Below are 20,782 nucleotides of genomic sequence, written 5' to 3' on the forward strand. Positions count from 1 at the left end.
TAATTGTGCCCCTCTTTCTATATAGGTGCTTTTATGGGTTCCACAGAAACGATGTCCTGGGGCCTTGAACCCATTAATGCAGCATAGCTTGAAGCTATGGTACTCAGTGAGGTACTCAAGCTCCCTCATGTCCACCTTTCTGCCTTTGTTACCTATTACCAACCCCTTATTTCCTCTCGGTCTGGACAAGTCCCAGGCGTTCGCATGGTGGATCTCCAATGGTTTTACCCATTTATGGTCCCCTCTGACCTTGAGCAGTTTTCATGAATGCTATGATGCTCCCCAGTCAGAGTTTTTTCGTTTTCTTCAGCTTCAACATTAAATAGCTTCTCTCCGACGTACTTCCTCTTATCCATTTCAGAAAAACACTTTTGAGCATATCTGCCAGCTCTCCCGGGGTTCTTCGAGTCTTATCTCTACTCTTTATGTGTCTTTGAGTGGTCGATCATCTTTAACTTCACTTTCCTATGTGGCTCAGTGGGAGCGAGATATGGGTACTGAGATCGACCCGGCAGATTGGAGCAAGGCCTGGTCTTCGATTGCTAAATGTTTGTTTAATATTGCCACTTTAGAGGCAGCGTATAAAGTGTTGTTGCGGTGGAATTGGGTTTCAGCCCATATTGCCCCCGCTAATCCAACTTATAATGATCGATGCTTTTGGTGGTGTGTTGATTGTGGGGATGCCATGCATATCTGGCGGAACTGCCCTCGACTGGTGGGTTTCTGGTCTCCAGTGTTTAGTCTGCTGTTCTCCTTCTTCCATTCAAATACTACATTTGCTTTGTTGCATTGCCTTATTTTGGGCCTATTCGCTCGTCAGCAAAAATTGTCATCTTGTTTGTTCATAGCAGCCAAAAAGATGATTGCCCAGGCCTAGAAAAAACCTACAGTCCCCTTTTAGGGAGTGAGGGACCATCTTATGGTCATGATGCTAAATGAACAAATGTCTGGTATTCCCCATGACACACACGCCAAGTTTCTCAAGATCTGGGAACCATGGTTGGCGTATGCCTACAATCGTGGGTTGGCTCTAATTGATGTCTCGGACAACCTTGTGTCCCTACCTATCTTCTCTCTTTTCTACTTTACTTTTCCCTCTCTCCCCTGTCTTGCTCTCTGCTGTGGTTTTCTTCTTTTGATGGGTTTTTCAGCTCTTTTCGGCTGCCTATTGGTGTCAGGATTGCCCACTAAGGAGTTGTTGACATAAAGGTCCTGACCACCTTGGAAATTTTGGGGTTTTCCCCAAAATACACATATGTTTTGTTTAAGTTGGATATACCTGTTTGAGAAGGAGGCCCTTCCTCCTTTGCGTATGCTGTGTATTTACATTTATGTTCTCTGTATTGCCAGTCATAGCCCCTGCATGGGGGGATAGGTGTGTTTGTATTGTTGTACGTTTTTTTATATACCTACAATAAAAATTATTGAACAAGAAAATAAACCTACTATTAAAATGAAAAAATTATCATTTTTTGTCAGTGGGCAAACGTACAAAATCATCAGGGGATCAAATACTTTTTTTCCCTCACTGTATATATATGGACCGATATGAATTTTCTACTTGGAAGTAAATTGTACAAGTGCCAGTATATTTGCTAATATACTTTATGCACTGTGGTGAGCAAAAATACATAGTGGAACCTAAAGTTTGGTTTAAAGCCAACCTCCAGGATAGTAGAAAAAAAAAATTAACCTTGCAGTACCCCACCTTCCACACCCTCTAGGGATAGAAGAATAAATAGTACTTCCATGAGCTCCGTGTTGCAGAGGCCAGTTATAGGATGGAGTGGTTGCCATTTGTTTGTACTGTTGGTTAATTGCTGAGGGGACGTACTGGACACTTTCTCTGTCATTGGGCAACTTCTGGGTGTCCAGTAAGTCCCTATACCTTTATGGAGGGGTGGACTCCCTCCAGACTGCAGTACACTGGAGTGCTGTGACATGGCTGCTGCAGCTTACGCATGTATTTGCAAATGTGTGCAGTCTACACCCTTTTGGTAAGGGTCAATTCAGTTTGTTGCAGGCTGGTTAGTAAATGAGCTGGGAATTTTTGTTTGTTGTTTTTCTGACATTTGTTGCCTTCTGTGTACTCCTTGCAGCAAAGGCCAGTTATAGATTGGGGTGGTTGACATTTGTGAATACATAGTACTTACCTTATTTCTCACTCCCCACAGCAGCAGTCCTGTCTTTTGCTCTCCAATGCTCCCAGGATATGCATGGGTCCTCACCATCCATAATTATAGTACAGAACTGCTGGTCTTGCATTGTATGTGATGACATTGGAAATCCAGTGACCAGCAGAGTGAGGAAGGGAAGACTATGAGAGCAAGGAAAAAGATGAATATTACAGTTTATTCCTCCAACCCTAGACTGCCTGGCAGTCTGCAGCTTTAGTCATTTCTGAATTACTGATCTAAAATAACTAAGCAGTAACTGAAGTCAGAACATCTGATTGACATATTTGTTCCAGGTCTTTAAAGTAATGCGGCTAAATGATCAGCATTATAGCCAGGGAATTAGAAGAGCAGTCCCCAATGGCTGCCTACATATTTCTCTACAGGTTTCATTTAAGCTTGTTCTATGTTGACCATAGGCTGGGTCAGGGCCGGACTGGCCTACCGGGATACCGGGACATTTCCCGGTAGGCTGACTGCCCTGGGGCCGCTTTGAGCTATGCTGTGGCTGCAGTATAGCTCAAAGCGGAGTCACGCTGTGTCACGGAGCTCAGTGTGACTGTGAAATGTTATGCTGCGCTATGACAAAAGTCCTGCCCTCCCCCTAGACCAGCTCGTGTGATAGACACAGTGTAATGTCTATCACATGAGTTGATCTAGGAGGAGGGCGGGACTTTTGTCATAGCGCAGCATAACATTTCTGACTGAGCTCCGTGACACAGCGGGAGATGCGCGCTTAGAGTAATCCACTGGCACAGGCACTGATTAGTGAGTGCGGCGATGTTTGGCATGGTAAGGCGGCAGTGATGGGCACAGTATAGCTGCAATGATGGGTACAGTGAGGTGGCAATGATGGGCATGGTGAGACGACAATGATGGGCATGGTGAGGCAGCAATGATGGGCACAGTGAGGCGGCAATTATGGGCACGGTGAGGTGGCAATGATGGGCATGGTGAGGTGGCAATGATGGGCACAGTAAGGTGGCAGTGGTGGGCACAGTATAGTATGCAATGGTAAGGCGGCAATGCTGGGCATGGTAAAGCAGCAATGATGGCCATGGTGAGTTGGCAATGATGGGCACAGTAAGGTGGCAGTGATGGGCACAGTATAGTATGCAATGGTAAGGCGGCAATGATGGGCATGGTAAGGCGGCAATGATGGGCACAGTAAGGCTACAATGATGGGCACGGTGAGGCAGCAATGATGGGCACAGTAAGGTGGCAGTGATGGGCACAGTATAGTATGCAATGGTAAGGCGGCAATGATGGGCATGGTAAGGCTGCAATGATGGGCATGGTGAGGCGGCAATGATGGGCACAGTAAGGTTACAATGATGGGCATGGTGAGGCAGCAATGATGGGCACGGTGAGGCAGCAATGATGGGCATGATGAGGCTGCAATGATGGGCACAGTGAGGCTGCAATGATGGGCACAGTGAGGCAGCAATGATAGGCATAGTAAGGCTGCAATGATGGGCAGTGAGGCTGCAATAACAGGTACAGTGAGGCTGCATGGATGGGCACAGTGAGGCTGCATTGATGGGCACTGGTGAGGCTGAATTGATCTCTTGCATCATGTCTGCAGTCTCTGACCATCTTTAAGATCATGTCCTCAGTCTCTAATCATCTCCTGTACCATGCTTGCAGCCTCTGACATCTTGACATCTCCTGTACCATGCCCACAGCCTCTGACCATCTCCTGTACTATGCCCGTAGCCTCTAAACAATCTCTTCTATCATGCCTGCACCCAGGGCAGGACTTAGGGCAGTGGGGGCCCCTGGGCTTGAGTCACTTTCGGGCCCTACCTTCTATACATTACCGTATTTATTGGCGTATAACACACGCCGGCGTATAACACGCACCCCAAGTTTAGGAGGGAATTTTAAGGAAAAAAACTTTTAGGAGGGAAGTTTAAGGAAAAAACTTACATTTAAATGAGCATCAATGCAGCCTTATCAGTGTCCATCTGCAGACTTGCCCATCCACCTGCAGCCTTGTCCAGTGACATTTCAGCCTTGTCAGTGTCATTTGCAGCCTTGTCAGTGTAGCTTTGTCATTTGCAGGCTTGTCATCTGCAGCCTTGTCATTGCAGTCTTGAAGTTTAAAAATTGCGCTGCCGAGGTACAGAGTCCTCTTGGTACACCCCACACCCCACACTTGTCCACAGTAAGGATACACTAAGAAGGGGTAAAGTGGACATGTTGTTACACCCACCGGAGTTTTGCATTTTACACATATTTATAACAGTAAAGTCAGTTTATATAGTGAAATACAGGACTTAGAACTCTGTCTGACTACTTAGATCTTGAATTTTAAAAGCAGCGGCAACCCTGCTCATCTCACAGGTTTGCTAATCTGACAGAAGTTCGCTACTTTTAAAATTTAACATCTAAGTAGTCAGACAGAGTTGTAAGTACTGTATTTCACTATATACTAACTTTAATGTTATAAATATGTCTAAAATGCAAAACTCCGGTGGGTGTAACAACATGTCTGCTTTACCCCTTCTTTAGTGTATACTTACTGTGGACGAGTGTGGGGTGTAGCAAGATGGCAGCAACGGAATGCCATTTCCATAGCAAACTGCGATGGGTTTCCGAATATGTCGTTGCAACAGCTCTCGCAGTCCTGAGCGGAGCTGAGAGTAGCCATGTGTACTCGGCTCGGCTCACAGTCACGCCCAGTCCCTGTGTTATGTTCATCATAGGTCTGGACTGGGCGTGATTGTGAGCTGAGCCGAGTACACTCAGCTATGTATCTCGGCGGGACCCATGGGCTTGAGCCCAGTCAAGTCCAATGGTAAGTCCGACCCTGCCCGCAACCTCTGACCATCTCTTGTCTTATATCATGTCTGTAGTCTCTGAGGGGGAGTCTGGAGAGCAGGAAGGGGGTCATGGGAGAAGTCAGAGATGTGTGGACTGAGGAAAGGAGACTATAGGAAAACCAGAGCCACCAAGAAGGAGTCGGCCCTGCATGGTGCACCAGAGTCCCCCCCCCCCCCCCCCACATTCCCAGTTGTCCCCCTTGATGATTGCTCCACTGTTACTTTTAACTGAAATGTGCTGATATATATATATATATATATATATATATATATATATATATATATATATATATATATAGAGAGAGAGAGAGAGAGAGAGAGAGAGAGCGAGAGATACATCTAGCCCTAGCCTTATGTGCTTTCATGTCTGTCTTATCTATATATAATACGCTCTTCAAATGTGCTTTAAAATGCAAGGTTTTCCCTTTCATGAACAGGAAAAAAATGACGTTATGCCATTGGGCTTGTATAATAATGCTATGGGGCTGGTATGAAATCATTTCCAGGGCTGGTTTTTATTCCCAGTCCGGCCCTATTGTGGCGGGAGGCCGTCATATGACGGCCTCCCGTTTAAACAGGGAATGCGCGCGATCGTGCACGCGCATCCCTGTTTCTTCGTGGCAGCATGTCACGGAGACACCGATCGCCACCGAAGGGGGTGAACAGCTATTGGTTATGGCTGTTTACCACGTGAACTTTATCACGGCTGATCACAGATGGTCCCACCCCCACTGTGCACGGCGCATGCGCGCGGTTGCGAGCGCGCTGCGCGTGCACGTTGGTGGCGCCGTGTTCCCCGGGAACACTGCTCGTCACCGCCGCTGGTAAACAGCCATTGGCCGGCTGTTTACCCACGTGATCGGCTGTGATCCTTTCACAGCCGATCACTAAAATGTAAACAAACTGCGGTAACGAGATGTTACCGGGATCTCCTCCTCACACACCGATCATGTGTGAGGAGGAGATTGCCGTAACATCTTGTTACCGCTTACAGTGTACACCAATCACACTGATTGCCCCCCCCAATAAAGAGGAGCTGTCACCACCCATCATAGTACCTGTCACTCACAGTCCATCAGAGTACTTGAGTACCTGTCACAGTCCATCAGAGTACCCGAGTACCTGTCACAGTCCATCAGAGTACCCGAGTACCTGTCACGGCACATCAAAGTACCTGAGTACCTGTCACGGTCCATCAGAGTACCCGAGTACCTGTCATGGTCCATCAGAGTACCCGAGTACCTGTCACGGTCCATCAGAGTACCCGAGTACCTGTCACGGTCCATCAGAGTACCCGAGTACCTGTCGCAGCCCATCTGAGTACCTGAGTACCTGTCCCAGTCCATCTGAGTACCCAAGCACCTGTCACAGTTCATCTGAGTACCTGTCACAGTTCATCTGAGTACCTGAGTACCTGTCACAGTTCATCTGAGTACCTGTCACAGTTCATCTGAGTACCTGAGTACCTGTCACAATTCATCTGAGTACCCGAATACCTGTCACAGTCCATATGAGTACCTGAGTACCTATCACCGCCCTTCAGAGTACCCAAATACCAGTCCCTAGGCCATCAGAGAACCTGTCACCAGGCCATCAGAGTACCCAAGTACCTGTCACCAGGCCATCAGAGTACCCGAGTACCTGTCACCAGGACATCAGAGTACTCATGTACCTGTCACCAGGCCATCAGAGTACCAGAGTACCTATCTGCAGCCCATCAGAGTACCCGAGTACCTATTTGCAGCCCATGCCTCATAGAACATACGATGGGGTGTTTGCTTTCCAAAATGGGGTCATTTTGAGGGTAATTTCACTGTCCTAGTGCTCCAGGACCTTCAAAAGTGTGATAGGTAGGAATGAAATGAGATGTGTCATTTATGCTCCTAGAACGCCTGAACGTATTACTTCAATGTTCGGCCTCTCTATATGACCAGGCTGTGTAAAAGTCCTACACATGTGGTGTCACCATACTCGGGAGGAGTAGTGGTTTGGGGTGTAATTTTTGCTATATACATGCTATGTGTTAGAAATATCTTATAAATTGACAACTTTGTGCGTTTTAATTTTTTTCCACATATTCCAAAAACTTCTGGAAAAAAAAGAAAAAAAGAATTGATGACAGAAACAAAGAAAAAGGCATTTTTTTCACAAAATGTACGTTTTATTTTATTTATAGCACAAAAAATAAAAAACCCACTAGTGATTAACCACTTAACAACCGGCCCATAGCCGATAACAGCTACAGGGCGGTTGTTTAACTCTGGGAGGCCGTCATATGACGTCCTCCCAGAATTCCACTCTCACGCACCCCCTGGGGCGCGCACTCGAGAGCATCCGTGACCGCTGGGCCACAGGACCCGGAGCATCACGGATCACGGTAAACTGCCGCTCATCGTGGCCGTTTACCACATAATCGCTCCATCAAATGACGGAGTGATCACTTGTAAACAAACCAGCATCATGTTATGACGCCGGTTCCTCCCTCCCCCTTTCTGTACCGATCGGTACAGCGGAGGGGGAAGAGATCGGTGTCAGCAGCACTGTGGGCTGCATCTGCAGTGCCCACATCGCTGCTCACTGAAATTTAACCCCTCAATTCCCTGCCAATACTCTGCAATACCCCCCAATACTCTGCAGTACCAGCAAATACTCTGCAATACCCCCCAATACTCTGCAATACCCCCCAATACTCTGAAATACCCCCCAATACTCTGCAGTACCAGCAAATACTCTGCAATACCCACCAATACTCTGCAATACCCGCCAATACTCTGCAATACCCACCAATACTCTGCAATACCCACAAATACTCTGCAATACCCGCCAATACTCTGCAACACCCGCAAATACTCTGCAATATCCGCAAATACTCTGCAACACCCACCAATACTCTGCAACACCCGCAAATACTCTGCAACACCCGCCAATACTCTGCAATACCAGCCAATACTCTGCAACACCCGCAAATTCTCTGCAATACCAGCCGATACTCTTCAACACCCGCAAATACTCTGCAATACCAGCCAATACTCTGCAACACCCGCAAATACTCTGCAATACCAGCCAATACTCTGCAACACCCGCAAATACTCTGCAACACCCGCAAATACTCTGTAATACCAGCCAATACTCTGCAATGCCAGCCAATACTCTGCAATACCCGCCAATACTCTGCAATACCCGCCAATACTCTGCAATGTCAGCTAATACTCTGCACTACCCTCCAATACTCTGCAGTACCCGCCAATACTCTGCAGTACTCGCCAATACTCTGCAGTACAATTCCAGCCAATACTCTGCAATACCCTGCCATAAATTGCCATACCCGGAGATACCCAGCCATACTCGGAGATACCCAGCCATACTCGGAGATACCCTGCAATACCCAGCCATAGTCGGTGATACCCTGCAATATTCAGCCATAGACATCCCCCCCTCCCGCCGCCCTCCGGTGCTTTTACCGACTTGCCAATACGATCAAAGCCAGAATCTTTTTTTAATTTTTTATTTCAGGCTTCCCAGCTTAGAGGTGAGATGCGGGGTCTTATTGACCTCCATATCTCACTGTAAAGAGGACCTGTCATGCCATATTCCTATTACAAGGGATGTTTACATTCCTTGTAATAGGAATAAAAGTAAAATGAACAATAAAAAAAAAAATATGTTTTTAACGCGCCCCTGTCCCCATGTGCTCGCATGCAGAAGCGAACGCATACGTAAGTCCCGCCCACATATGAAAATGGTGTTCAAACCACACATGTGAGGTATCGCTACGAACGTTAGAGCGAGAGCAATAATTCTAGCCCTAGACCTCCTCTGTAACTCAAAACATGTAACCAGTAAAAAAAATGTAAAGCGTCGCCTATGGGGATTTTTAAGTAGCGACGTTTGGCGCCATTCCACGAGCGTGTGTAATTTTGAAGAGTGACATGTTAGGTATCTATTTACTCAGTGTAACTTCATCTTTCACATTATGCAAAAATTGGGCTAACTTTACTGTGTTTTTTTTTTTTTAACCAAAAAAAAGCATTCGAAAAATTGCTGCGCAAATACCGTGCAAGATAAAAAGTTGCAACAACCACCATTGTATTCTCCAGGGTGTTTGCTAAAAAAAAATATATAATATTTTGGGGTTCTATGTAATTTTCTAGCAAATAAATGATGATTTTTACATGTAGGAGAGAAATGTCAGAATTGTCCTGGGTGCTCCAGAACGCCTGCATGTTGGGCCTCTGTATGTGGCCACACTGTGTAAAAGTCTCACAAATGTGGTATCGCCGTACTCGGGAGTAATAGCAGAATGTGTTTTGGGGTGTAATTTGTGGTATGCATATGCTGTGTGTGAGAAATAAACTGATAATATGACAATTTTGTGAAAAAAAAAAAAGTTAAAAAAATCTTGATTTTGCAAAGAATTGTGGGAAAAAATGACAACTTCAAAAAACTCATCATGCCTCTTACTAAATACCTTGGAATGCCTTCTTTCCAAAAAGGGGTCATTTGGGGGGTATTTGTACTTTTCTGGCATGTTAGGGTCTCAAGAATTGAAATAGGCCGTCAGTACTGTGTGATCGATTTTCAGATATTGGCACCATAGTTTGTGGACTCTATAAGTTTCACAAAGACCAAATAATATCCACCAATTTGTACTTATTTTTACCAAAGATATGTAGTAGTATAAATTTTGGCCAAATTTTATAACAGAAACGAAGAGAAATTCTTTTTTTTACAGAATTTTCAGTCTTTTTTTTCTTTTATAGCACAAAAAATAAAAAACCCAGCGGTGATTAAATACCACCAAAAGAAAGCTCCATTCGTGTGAAAAAAAGGACAAAAATTTCATATTGTTCCAGTGTTGCATGACTGAGTAATTGTCATTCAAAATGTGAGAGCACCGAAAGCTGAAAATTGGTCTGGTTATTAAGGATGTTTAAGTGCCCAGTGGTCAAGTGGTTAAATACCACTAAAAGAAAGCTCTATTTGTGTGGAAAAAAGGAAGCAAGTTTCATATGGGTACAGTGTTGCATGACTGAGTAATTGTCATTCAAACTGTGAGAGCGCTGAAAGCTGAAAATTGGTCTGGTCAGGAAGCGGGTGTAAGTGCACTGTATTGAGGTGGTTAATTAATAAAATGTATTTTTTCCTGGAAATGTGATATTACTGTCAAATGCATAAATAATAAACATATAATTAAGCAGCCAGGTAAATGCTGCAGGACAGGATATGCTGTAAAACTTGCTAAAAGTGGGCACAGAGAGCAGTAAAAACATTTCTTTGCAGTAAAGTGGGAACGGGTAAGAACCTCTGTCAGGTTCCCTGTCAGCCTCTATCCTGATGATAATAATGTATGCAATCATAGCTAGATGTTACAAACAGATTATAAAGCTAAATCTTGTTATTAGAAATTCAGTTTATTGGTACAGTACATAGTGACATCCTAAAGCAGAACTTCACTCTCTCAATCAACATTAACTATTTGTAATCCTTCTGCAGCTAACATTAGTAACTAGATAGTAAATACTGCACATCATATTTGCTTGATTTAAACTTTTTTTTTACATTTCTTCGGTTACTTCTAGGCAAATAGTGTCATACATCCCAGGAATCTTCAGGAGCGGAGGAGGGGTTTTATCAGCTAAGCACACCCTCCTGCCTGCATGCCTGAGCTAAGGGCAGACAGATTTCAGGAAGAACAGTAAATACTACATGAATCATCTGCCTTTACTCAAGATGGCCACGGCCAGAAATGCTTTGTGATGAATTCCTCATATACTGATGGCACAATTCCTTTTTTCAATAATCAGCTGATGTCATCTTGTCCTTTATACAATTATTGGGATAAACATGAATTTGCCAGAACATTATTGATATACTTTTACACAATGTATTCATGAGATCACCTCTAAGTTTATTTTTCTAACATGAACAGACTGTTCTGTTATTGAAAAAAAAAAAATGTGATACATTTTATAAAGTACAATATGTAAATAATTAAAATTACATGTAGGGTGTCGTACACAGATGGAGCAACATATATTCAAAGTAGTAGGCAGTCAACATAATTTGCAGGTTCAAGCTTCCTGCAAGAGGAGATGACACTGACCTGGGGGGCACAGTTAAACTCTGAGTAAAACCTCTACCAGCGTGAGTCTGTGCCCGCTATGCAGTCCAGGATTGCCAAACCTTCTCGTACTTTCCGGGGCAGTTCCTGCTTGTGTAAGTTAATTTGTACATGGGAAGAGCTGAGGTAATGTTCCCAAGAACCCATGGAGGGGGGGGGGGATCGGAAATTCCATTTCAGTATGCGTCTTGTAGATAGAGCAGCACGAAATTCACGTATAGAGAGAGCTTCTCTTCCAGTGGACCCACCTTAGGTCCTTTAACCAGGGCAGATTCCCTAATGAGTATCACCAGTGGTTCCGAGTCTAGGGCAAAGAGGGAGGGAGAGAGTGGGCACCCCTGCCTTGTACCTCTCTGCAATGAGAAGGATTTGGAAAGTCTATCGTTGGTACAGATTCGGGCTCTCGGGGCTCTGTAGAGCATTTTAAGCCAGTGAAAAAGTGAGGGCCAAATCCAAATCTATCCATCACCTCCCACAGAAATTCCCATTCGTTCAAATCGAAAGCCTTCTCGGCATCGAGGGAGGCTATCACTCTGCTTCCGCTGTTGGTATGGGTGACCGAGAGATTCGCAAAGAGGCGTCGGAGGTTAATGTTGGTGCCCTTACCCGGTTAACATGGATTATGTCTTCCAGAACCACAGAAAGTCGATTTGCAAGTACCTTGGCCAAGATCTTTGCATTGACGTTAAGAAGGGATATCGGTTTGTACGAGGAGCATTCCTCAGGGTTCCTATCCGGCTTGGGCACCAGCATCACCACCGCCTCAGACATGGAGTTCAGCAGCTCCCCCTGCAGGAAGAATTGTTGGAAGAGGGAGGTGAGCCTGGGGGCTAACAGGTCTAAATATTGCGTGTAGAATTCTATCGGTATCCCACATCCTCCCCAGGGGTCTTCCCCGGTTTAAGTTGGGTCATGGCCTTCTGGACCTCCTCAAGGTTTATTTCCCGGTCAAGATCTGCAGAAGCTTAGGGAGGTTAATTCTATCAAGGTAAGTATGCAAGTCAGAGATACTGTAGGAAACCCTGGTGGAGTAAAGTTGTTTATAGTAAAGGAGAAAGCGGTCATTAATTTCAGAGGGTGTGCGCAGTATGTTACCCGTCTGGTCCCTAATACCACTAATGGTAGCCACTGCAAATTGACCCCTCGCCAGCCAAGCCAGCATTTTGCCATTTTTGTTACCAAACTCAAAAATCCTCTGGGCTAAGTGTAGACAGGATTTGTGCATTGCGTCTATCCTTAGCAGTGATAACTGCTGCAGTGCAAATTGCCATGACCTGTATGCCGTTGGGTTTGGCATAGTCACATAAGCTGTCTCTTTTTGGTCAACCTCCCTCTCAAGCTCAGTGAGTGACTGTGCGGAGGCTTTGCGTTCAGCAACTATGCGGGAGATGTAGCCCCCCCCCCCCCCCGGGCCAGGCCTTAAAGGCATCCCATACAACCTCAGGGGTAGCAGACTCTTCGTTGGCAAGCCAGTAGTGACACACCCCTTCCTGGATATGTTCCTATATAGCAGGATCCTGTATCCAAAATCTAGACAGACGCCATGTCCTGACCCCCGGTGCCCCGGCTGTCAACCCAATCCGGAACGGAGCACGTCTGAGACCCCCCCTTGGGAGCATACTGGTCTCAGAGATTCGGCATGTCATGGATCAGAAGGCGAGTGTCAAGTCAATGCGCAAGAACGTCCGGAAGGATGCAGAGTGGCAGGAGAATCCTCTATCCTGAGGATGGTAGTAACGCCATACATCTACCAGGTTGAACGCGCCCATCCACTGGGCCAAGCCAGTGGCCCACCGGGAGGTGGAGGGGGAGTCTGTCCAGATCAGGAGATGGAGTCGTGTTAAAATCACCAACAATTAAAACATCATCAAAACCATATGTGATCACTTTCTGCATAATAACGTACTGCAATATAAGCAGGAGGGGGTAGATATAAACCTACCAGGATCAAAGGATTATTATATATAAGGGCATGCATTATTATATAACGACCCTTGGGTCTGTTTTCAGATCGATGAGCTGGAAAGGGAGTTTCCTATGAACCAAAATACTGACCCCCCCCCCCCAGAGTAGCTGGAGTGCGTGGCATGGTAATGCTTTTTTGAGGCCTAAGATCCGAGATCCCACCAAGTGGGTCTCTTGAAGAACAACCAAATGGGGGGATTACTTTTTAATGTAATTGAAGACCAAGGAACATTTCACGGGGGAATTTAGACCCCGCACGTTCCATGAGATTATACTGTGTACTGACATGATATTGTGAGATATAAGGGACTCAGGGGATCGGGGTGGGTCCACACCCCAGCACTCCATGGGGTGGCAGGCAAGTATACTCCATCTTTGAGGGATCCTCCCCTCCCAGCTACAACTTCTCTCCAGGTCATTCCCACATGCAACTTGTCATGAAAGGGCACTTCATATTGCAAACGAATAGTGTACATCATAAAGAAACAGTCGTTCAAATAACCAAACTTATAAACTCTAATTGTCTCTGTGCGTTCGACAATGGTCGATCTTCCCATCCCCCCACCCCACAAGTCCCTCAAGTGAGGGTCTGCCCTGTACCCCAAAACTTGCCTGGAGGCAACTAGCAACCTGTGAGGCATGTAATAAGAGAAGAGTAACTAAGAAACCGTTGTAGCACTTAAACCTGAGAAGGGAAAGGAAAAGTCAGTCAACAGAATCTGCCGCATACAGTTCCCATCAGGAGGTGCTGAGTCTAGAATAATAAAGTACCTGGAGAAAGTAGTTCACCTGGTGTCCACCAGGGGCACAAAACTTGGTGTGGCTCTCCGCCACTAAAATTGGTTAGGTTGAGCTATTCAGGGGTGTCAGAAGGAAAGATCCTCCCGCTGCCATCATAATAACATGAGTTGTAAACACATTTGAGGCCAACTGGCCCTATAGGGATAGGCACTAAATTCAAAGCCCCAAATAAAGTGGGGTCACAGCAGGGGGACCCCTCATCCATGTGGCGGTAGGGATTCCAGCCAGCGTGTTGCCTCTCTTGGGTATGTAAAGAATCTCACCATCTCCCCATCCACGACTCGCTGCTTGGCTAGGAAAAGCACGCTGTACTTAATTCTCCTTTCCCCGAGGGCAGCTTTCACCACATCAAAGGACCTACGGAGCTTCTGCGTCTCCACAGAATAGTGAGGAAACAGCATGAGCTGGTTATTCTTATATTGTACTTCTGCCGCCATTCTGGCAGCTCTCAGTATTTCACCCCAGTCTCGGAACTTCAGCACCCTGCGGGCCAGGTTGTGGCGGCATGCAGTGGGCCCTCTCCACTGTAAAGTATGGGGACAGCTAGGCTGCAGGCAGGAGGGAGTGCAGAAGCTCTTCAGTAAAAACTGTGGGGTTTTTCCCCTCAGCCCCTTCTTCTAGACCAATGATGTGACTATTGTTGCGACAGCATCGATTTTCTGCATCCTCTGCTCTGTATTCTAATGTTTTTTTTATCTTGGACTGCAGCGTGCGGAGAGCTCCTTCATGCTCCTGGTCAGGGTTATCTGGCAAGTGGCAATGGCAGTATGGCAGGAGGCAATATCCGCCATGACCTCCAGTATCCATGGGGGGTTTGCTTGGGCCTCAGTTTGTGACGCCATGTTTGCACGTGCTGTGCAGGCAGGCCACAGTCTCAGAGCAGGGCCGGTAATGTCCGGGATATCGGGCGGAAAACAAAGCTTTTTATCAGCCTTACCGCGGCATGGTGTTCTAGATGGCATCTGCCGACTCTGACTGCTGCTAAGGGTGTCAGTTCTCCAAGGTGGTCATAAAATAAGGAGATTTTCCAGCAGAGCTCCGGGATGTGCGTTTGGTCACTCCGCCATCTTGGCCATGCCCCCCCCCCCCCAAGTTTATTTTTCTAAATTAATTAAGACCAGTTTTTCAACATTTTATTTAAAAAAATAACACCCATTTATTAAACAAAAACTTTTGTGTAAATTTTCCCATGTGGTGTCCTTCATACGTATGAATGTCTATTTACAGTATATGCTTACCCACTTACTTATTTAGGTTCTCATTGTTTATGTTGGGAGTGTTCACAATTGCTCAGAAGTTGGTAGAGCGTAGCTGTCATACCTAGACTGTCTTTAATGTACAATGAGAAACCACTGATGTTTACATAGTCAGGTTGAAAAAAGATACTGTCAATCTAGTTCAACCATTAAAAAATAAAAAATATCATACAATCCCATATACCCAATTCTATACCCACAGTTGATCCAGAGGAAGGTGAAAAAACCCCCCAGAAAAGCAGGATCCAATTTGCTACAGCCGGGGAAAAATTCCTTCCTGATCCCAGAGAGGCAATCGGATTTTCCCTGGATCAACTTTACCTATAAATGTTAGTACCCAGTTATATTATATATATTATGTACATTTAGGAAAGAACCCCCTCAAGTCTATTCCACATTTTCACAGCTCTTACTGTGAATAAAAGTTTCCATATTTGGAGATGAAATTTATTTTCCTCTAGATGTAAAGAGTGCCCCCTCCTTTGTGTTGAGCGTAAAGTGAATAACTCAACACCAAATTCCCTATATGGACCCCTTATGTATTTGTACATGTTGATCATATCCCCCCTTAATCTCCTCTTCTCAAGACTGAATAAATTCAGTTCCTCTAATCTTTCTTCATAGCTGGTCACAGACAGCATCAGACATAGACTGTATTCAGTAAAGATGCTGCATGCAATAAAAGGACATATTTATTCTAATAACTGAGATTATGGTAAAGATTTATGATCTCACTCACACTAAAGCACACCTGCCTTAAAATTTAAAACCCCACCACCCCTGAACTGCACTATATAATCTCTAGTGCTTAAAATGATCCTTATTGACCCATTCACACTTCTCTGATGCCCACTGACAATCAATCACAATCCTGATACTTCTAGGTATGGGGTAGCTGTGATGTCATATGGGTAGTAAGTTGTGTAACGCAGGGTGTTCATTTACCGGTGACAATACTATTGGAAATTGCCAACCCTATTTTGGGGACAGTAACAGAGATCAAAGAGGTAAGGAGCCACTCTAAAGGTAAGTCGAGTGGCAGATGAGTGTGTATTTTAAATGTTTTTCACAGATTTTCTTTAAAACATATATTTGACATGTGTATAACAAAGCAGATTGCCCTATGTTTAAGAGGCATGCTATTTTGGCTTTAGCATATGCATACCTGTGTCTTGCCTACCCTTAACCTGTGGCATTGTTATATATGCTGTAAAGGGAATGTGACATTTGTTTGGCCAATATACTTAATATTTTATCACCTCAAATGTATTTATTTTTCAGAGCTTCTTTTTAGGTTAACCCCACAGCAGTGACTTTTCTCTCTGTTATACAGAGGAGCCTATATACTGCTATACACCTCACAACTTCACCCGGGATCAAGCCTTGTACGCCAGAGGATATTGCTGGACAGAACTTAAGGATGCTTTACCAGGGGTGAACGCCAGTCAGTGGCCTTCATTGTTTGAGCATAAGTTTCTCCCATATGCTCTTCTGGCCTTTGCTGGAATCATGTACATTCCTGCTCTTGGGTGGGAGTTCCTAGCTTCCACTAGGTTGACTTCAGAGCTGAACTTCCTGCTTCAAGAAATCGACAATTGTTATCATAGAGCAGCAGAGGGCCGTGCCCCCAAAATTGAAAAGCAAATTCAGTCAAAAGGTCCAGGCATCACAGAAAAAGAGAAGAGAGAAATCATAGAAAATGCAGAGAAGGAAAAAAGCCCTGAACAAAACCTATTTGAAAAGTACCTTGAAAGAAGAGGTCGCAGTAACTTTTTAGCCAAACTATATTTAGCCAGACATTTGCTCATCATATGTCTAAGCATCATGCCTATTACTTATCTAAGCACATATTATGCAACTCAGAAGCAGAATGAATTTACCTGTGTGTTGGGAGAGCCTCATCTTAAAACCAGTAACTCAAAGTTGCACATAAGGGTAAACTGCAAATTGCCATCTGTTCAACTCCAAAGAATCATTGCTTCAGTAGATATTTTTCTACTTAGTTTAATGAATTTAATAATTCTTGTCAACTTAATACATCTCTTCATCGTTAGAAAGTCCAACTTCATTTTTGACAAATTAAATAAGGTTGGCATAAAGACTAAGAAGCAGTGGCAGAAATCCCAGTTTTGTGATATAAATATCCTTGCTATGTTTTGCAATGAAAATCGTGATCATATCAAATCCTTGAATCGTCTAGATTTTATTACCAATGAGAGTGACTTAATGTATGACAATGTGGTTCGGCAATTACTTGCAGCATTAGCGCAGTCTAATTATGATGCCACTCCCACCATGAGGGACTCTGGTATGCAGACAGTTGACCCAAGTCTTGACCCAGCAGATATTGATGTCAATGCACAGCTTGTTATAAAGCGTCCTAGAAAGAAAATGAAGTGGATCCCCAGTAGCAATCCTCTACCCCAACCCTTTAAGGAACAATTAGCCATAATGAAAGTTGAAAATAGTAAACCGGAGAAGCCAAAGCCAATGAGAAGGAAAACTGCAACAGACACTGTAATAGCTCCACTTTTGGAGGCTTCTTCAAAATCTTCACCTCATGCATCTCAAAAATGTGACACTAGTACAATTGCAATCACTACTGTTGAGAAGAAACATGCTCGACACTTCTCATTAGATGTCCAACCATATGTACTTAGTAGCAAAAAACCCAAGTCAGAGATGCAGGACAGCGCTCCAATAGCCATGTCTGAAAGCCAAGAGAATGGTTTCCCAAGTCAGGAAGATAGTATGACTGCACATGTAAAAGGTAAGAATTTTTTAAAAGTGAATGAAGATCTACCCTCTTGGTCTGCCTAGCTATAGCCTGTGATAGCCCTTAAAATCGATGAATGAATATTCGTATGAATATTCTCAAGGAAAATTGTCGTATGACAAATCCTTTTTTTTGTTGTTTATTGTTTCTGATCATACACAGTCTTTCTTTTCAGATCTTTCTTGTATGAATATCATACAAGAACAGTACACATTGAACGAAAATCGTTCATTCTGTTCCCGTACGAGAAACATTTTGGAGCTTGTCCCTTTGGGAATTTTCATATGAAAATTCAGAATCGGCTGTCGAAAGTTGTCCACACACTATACGAAAATTGTACGAAAATTCTTTGGATTAAAATGTTCCCCGATTTTGTTATAGTGTTTACAAGCCTTAAGGTGCAGATTTGTATCTTTCATGACCATGCAGTCACTGAGAACATAATGAATAATCACACCTTAACTGTGCTGACTAACTGCATTTTATCATTATTTGAAGCCAGCAAAAATATAGCAGGAATACAAACTTAAGAGTTCAGCACTGTCCTCATGTAATCATTAAATATACTCTCTAGAATAAATAGGAAAAATATAGATTATGGATTTGACCTGAACCTTATGGCACTCTTTATTATATTTGATGATAGACACAGTTCTCAGAGATTTCTCCAAAATAAGATTTCCGGCCGTGGATTGCACAGAAACGCTTCTTCGTTTCAGGAATGAATCAGGGCTGAATCTTTGCCTGAATTTGGCCCTGAAAAGGAGCCAAAGACACAGAGCGTTTCTGTGCCATGCGCTCTGCAGCTGCCCCAGACATATGTGAACCGGTGCCATAGGAAGCTGGTCACAGTCTCCTGCTATGCTAGTTGGATGCGGAAAAAACGGCATCCAATTCGCATAGGTGTAAACCAGCCTAAAAGTTTAAGTTCCACTTATTAAACCAGGTACGACTGTGTGTAGATCTATATATATATATTTCTATTTTAAAACACAAAGGTTAGCCTCTGCAATGCCTACCTCCCTGTAGTTTTCTTGCATGCGTCACAGTATCACATAACAATCAAGACAAAAAAACAAGATTCATTGAAAAAAATAAAAGCTTTTGTCAAAGTCATACATATAGTGTCCTGTATATAGCCACTGTTTGTGCAGAAAAAAGATATGAGGAAAGTGGTGAGTAATGCCTGGAACACATGGGCAGTTTTGTTTTCCTTCAAACCAGTGAGCTAAACAAAACAAAAAAACAGAGGAGCTCGCTGTAATGCTTGATGCAAAGTTAGTACAGTGATCTCCCCGACAGAACACACCTATCAGCACTGGCAGCCATTGGCTTTCAGCGCTGATCAGGTATAGATTGGCTGCTGGTTTTCCAGCATGCTTGTTTGACAGAAGCCGAACAAGCTGCTGTACACACTGGCCGAATGTTGGCCGATTTTTGTTATAACGGTCTATATTTGGCCAATGTGTACCAGCCTTTAGACCTATTCTTATGCAATCAAATAGTCTTATAAGCCAGTAAAAGTACACTTCAGCATATAACTGAAAACTAAACCTTGAGATGCATAGAGGTAGGAAAGCCTATCTGTAGAGTAGTTTGGTTTGTCATGGAAAACCTTGGGGCCCCACTTTCAGGTTTCTGGAGGTTTTGCATGCATGCACTCTAATGGGATAACATTGAACTAGTGTGCATGTCAGTCACAAGATGGAGATGACCATCACTAATTTATATTACACAAATGCGTAGGTTGCAACAAACTTTTTTACAAACTGAAGGCTGAAAGATGATGAGCTTTTAAGAGACAAAATGTAATGTGAACCTGATGTCTATGGTTTATGTACTTTAACCACTTGCCGACCAGCCGCCGTCATTATACGGCGGCAGGTCGGCATGATCCCACGAGCCATCCTAGCTATATGTCGGCTGCTTTAAATGGGATAGCAGGCACGCGCATGCCACTGGAGTCACGCACACACACCTACTGCACTCGGGGGGTGCCGATGTTCGTGACCGGTGGTCGCAATGACCACTGGCCACGAGTGATCTAGGGCATGAAAGGCAGAGCAGGGGCATGTGTGTGTGAACACACAAATCCCTGTTCTGTTCTGAGGGGAGATGCAGATCGTGAGTTCCTAATAGCTAGAAACCATGATCTGTCATCTCAAAAAGTCAGTCCCCTCCCCCTACAGTTAGAACACGCAGTCAGGGAACACAGTTAATCCCTTGATCACCCCCCCAGTGTTAACCCCTCCCTTGCCAGTAACATTTATACAGTAATCAGTGCATTTTTATAGCACTGATCGTTGTCAATTGTCCCAAAAATGTGTCAAAAGTGTCTGATGTGTCCGCCATAATGTTGCAGTGACTATAAAAATCGCAGATTGCCGCCATTACTAGTAAAAAAAAAAATAATAAAAATGTCATAAATCTATCCCCTATTTTGTAGACGCTATAACTTTAGCGCAAACCAATCAATATATGCTTATTGTGATTTTTATTACCGAGAATATGTAGAAGAATACATATTGGCCTAAACTGAGATAAAAATTAGCTTTTTTAAAAAAAAAAATGGGGATATTTATTATATCAAAAAGTACAAAATATTGTGTTTTTTCCAAAATTGGCACTTTTTTTGTTTATAGCGCAAAAAATAAAAAACACAGAGATGACCAAATACCACCAAAAGAAAGCTCTATTTGTGGGAAAAAAAAAGGACATCAATTTTATTTGGGTGCAGCATCGCACGACCGTGCAATTGTCAGTTAAGTTGACGCAGTGCCGTATCGCAAAAAGTGCTCTGGTCATTGAGCAGCCAAATCTTCCGGAGCTGAAGTGATTAAATTGTTATTGGGTACATTACATCA

At 44.0% G+C, this 20,782-nt stretch overlaps 1 protein-coding gene across 2 annotated transcripts in view; it reads left to right on the forward strand.

Moving 5' to 3' along the window:
- The window catches only part of PANX2 (pannexin 2), a 74,728-nt gene that overhangs the window by 51,949 nt on the left and 1,997 nt on the right, over positions 1 to 20,782 (forward strand). The window contains exon 3 of one of the 2 annotated variants that reach the window (XM_077473957.1): positions 16,476 to 17,912. In XM_077473957.1, the coding sequence (XP_077330083.1) occupies positions 16,476 to 17,912 (1,437 nt within the window). Of the gene's footprint in view, positions 1 to 16,423; positions 17,913 to 20,782 lie in introns of both variants that reach the window. The other variant, XM_077473958.1, reaches the window with a different exon arrangement.

Source organism: Lithobates pipiens, unplaced genomic scaffold (genome assembly GCF_037356315.1).
Source record: "Lithobates pipiens isolate NorthernLeopardFrog02 unplaced genomic scaffold, aLitPip1_a1.2 Scaffold_8, whole genome shotgun sequence".
Taxonomy (NCBI): domain Eukaryota; kingdom Metazoa; phylum Chordata; class Amphibia; order Anura; family Ranidae; genus Lithobates; species Lithobates pipiens.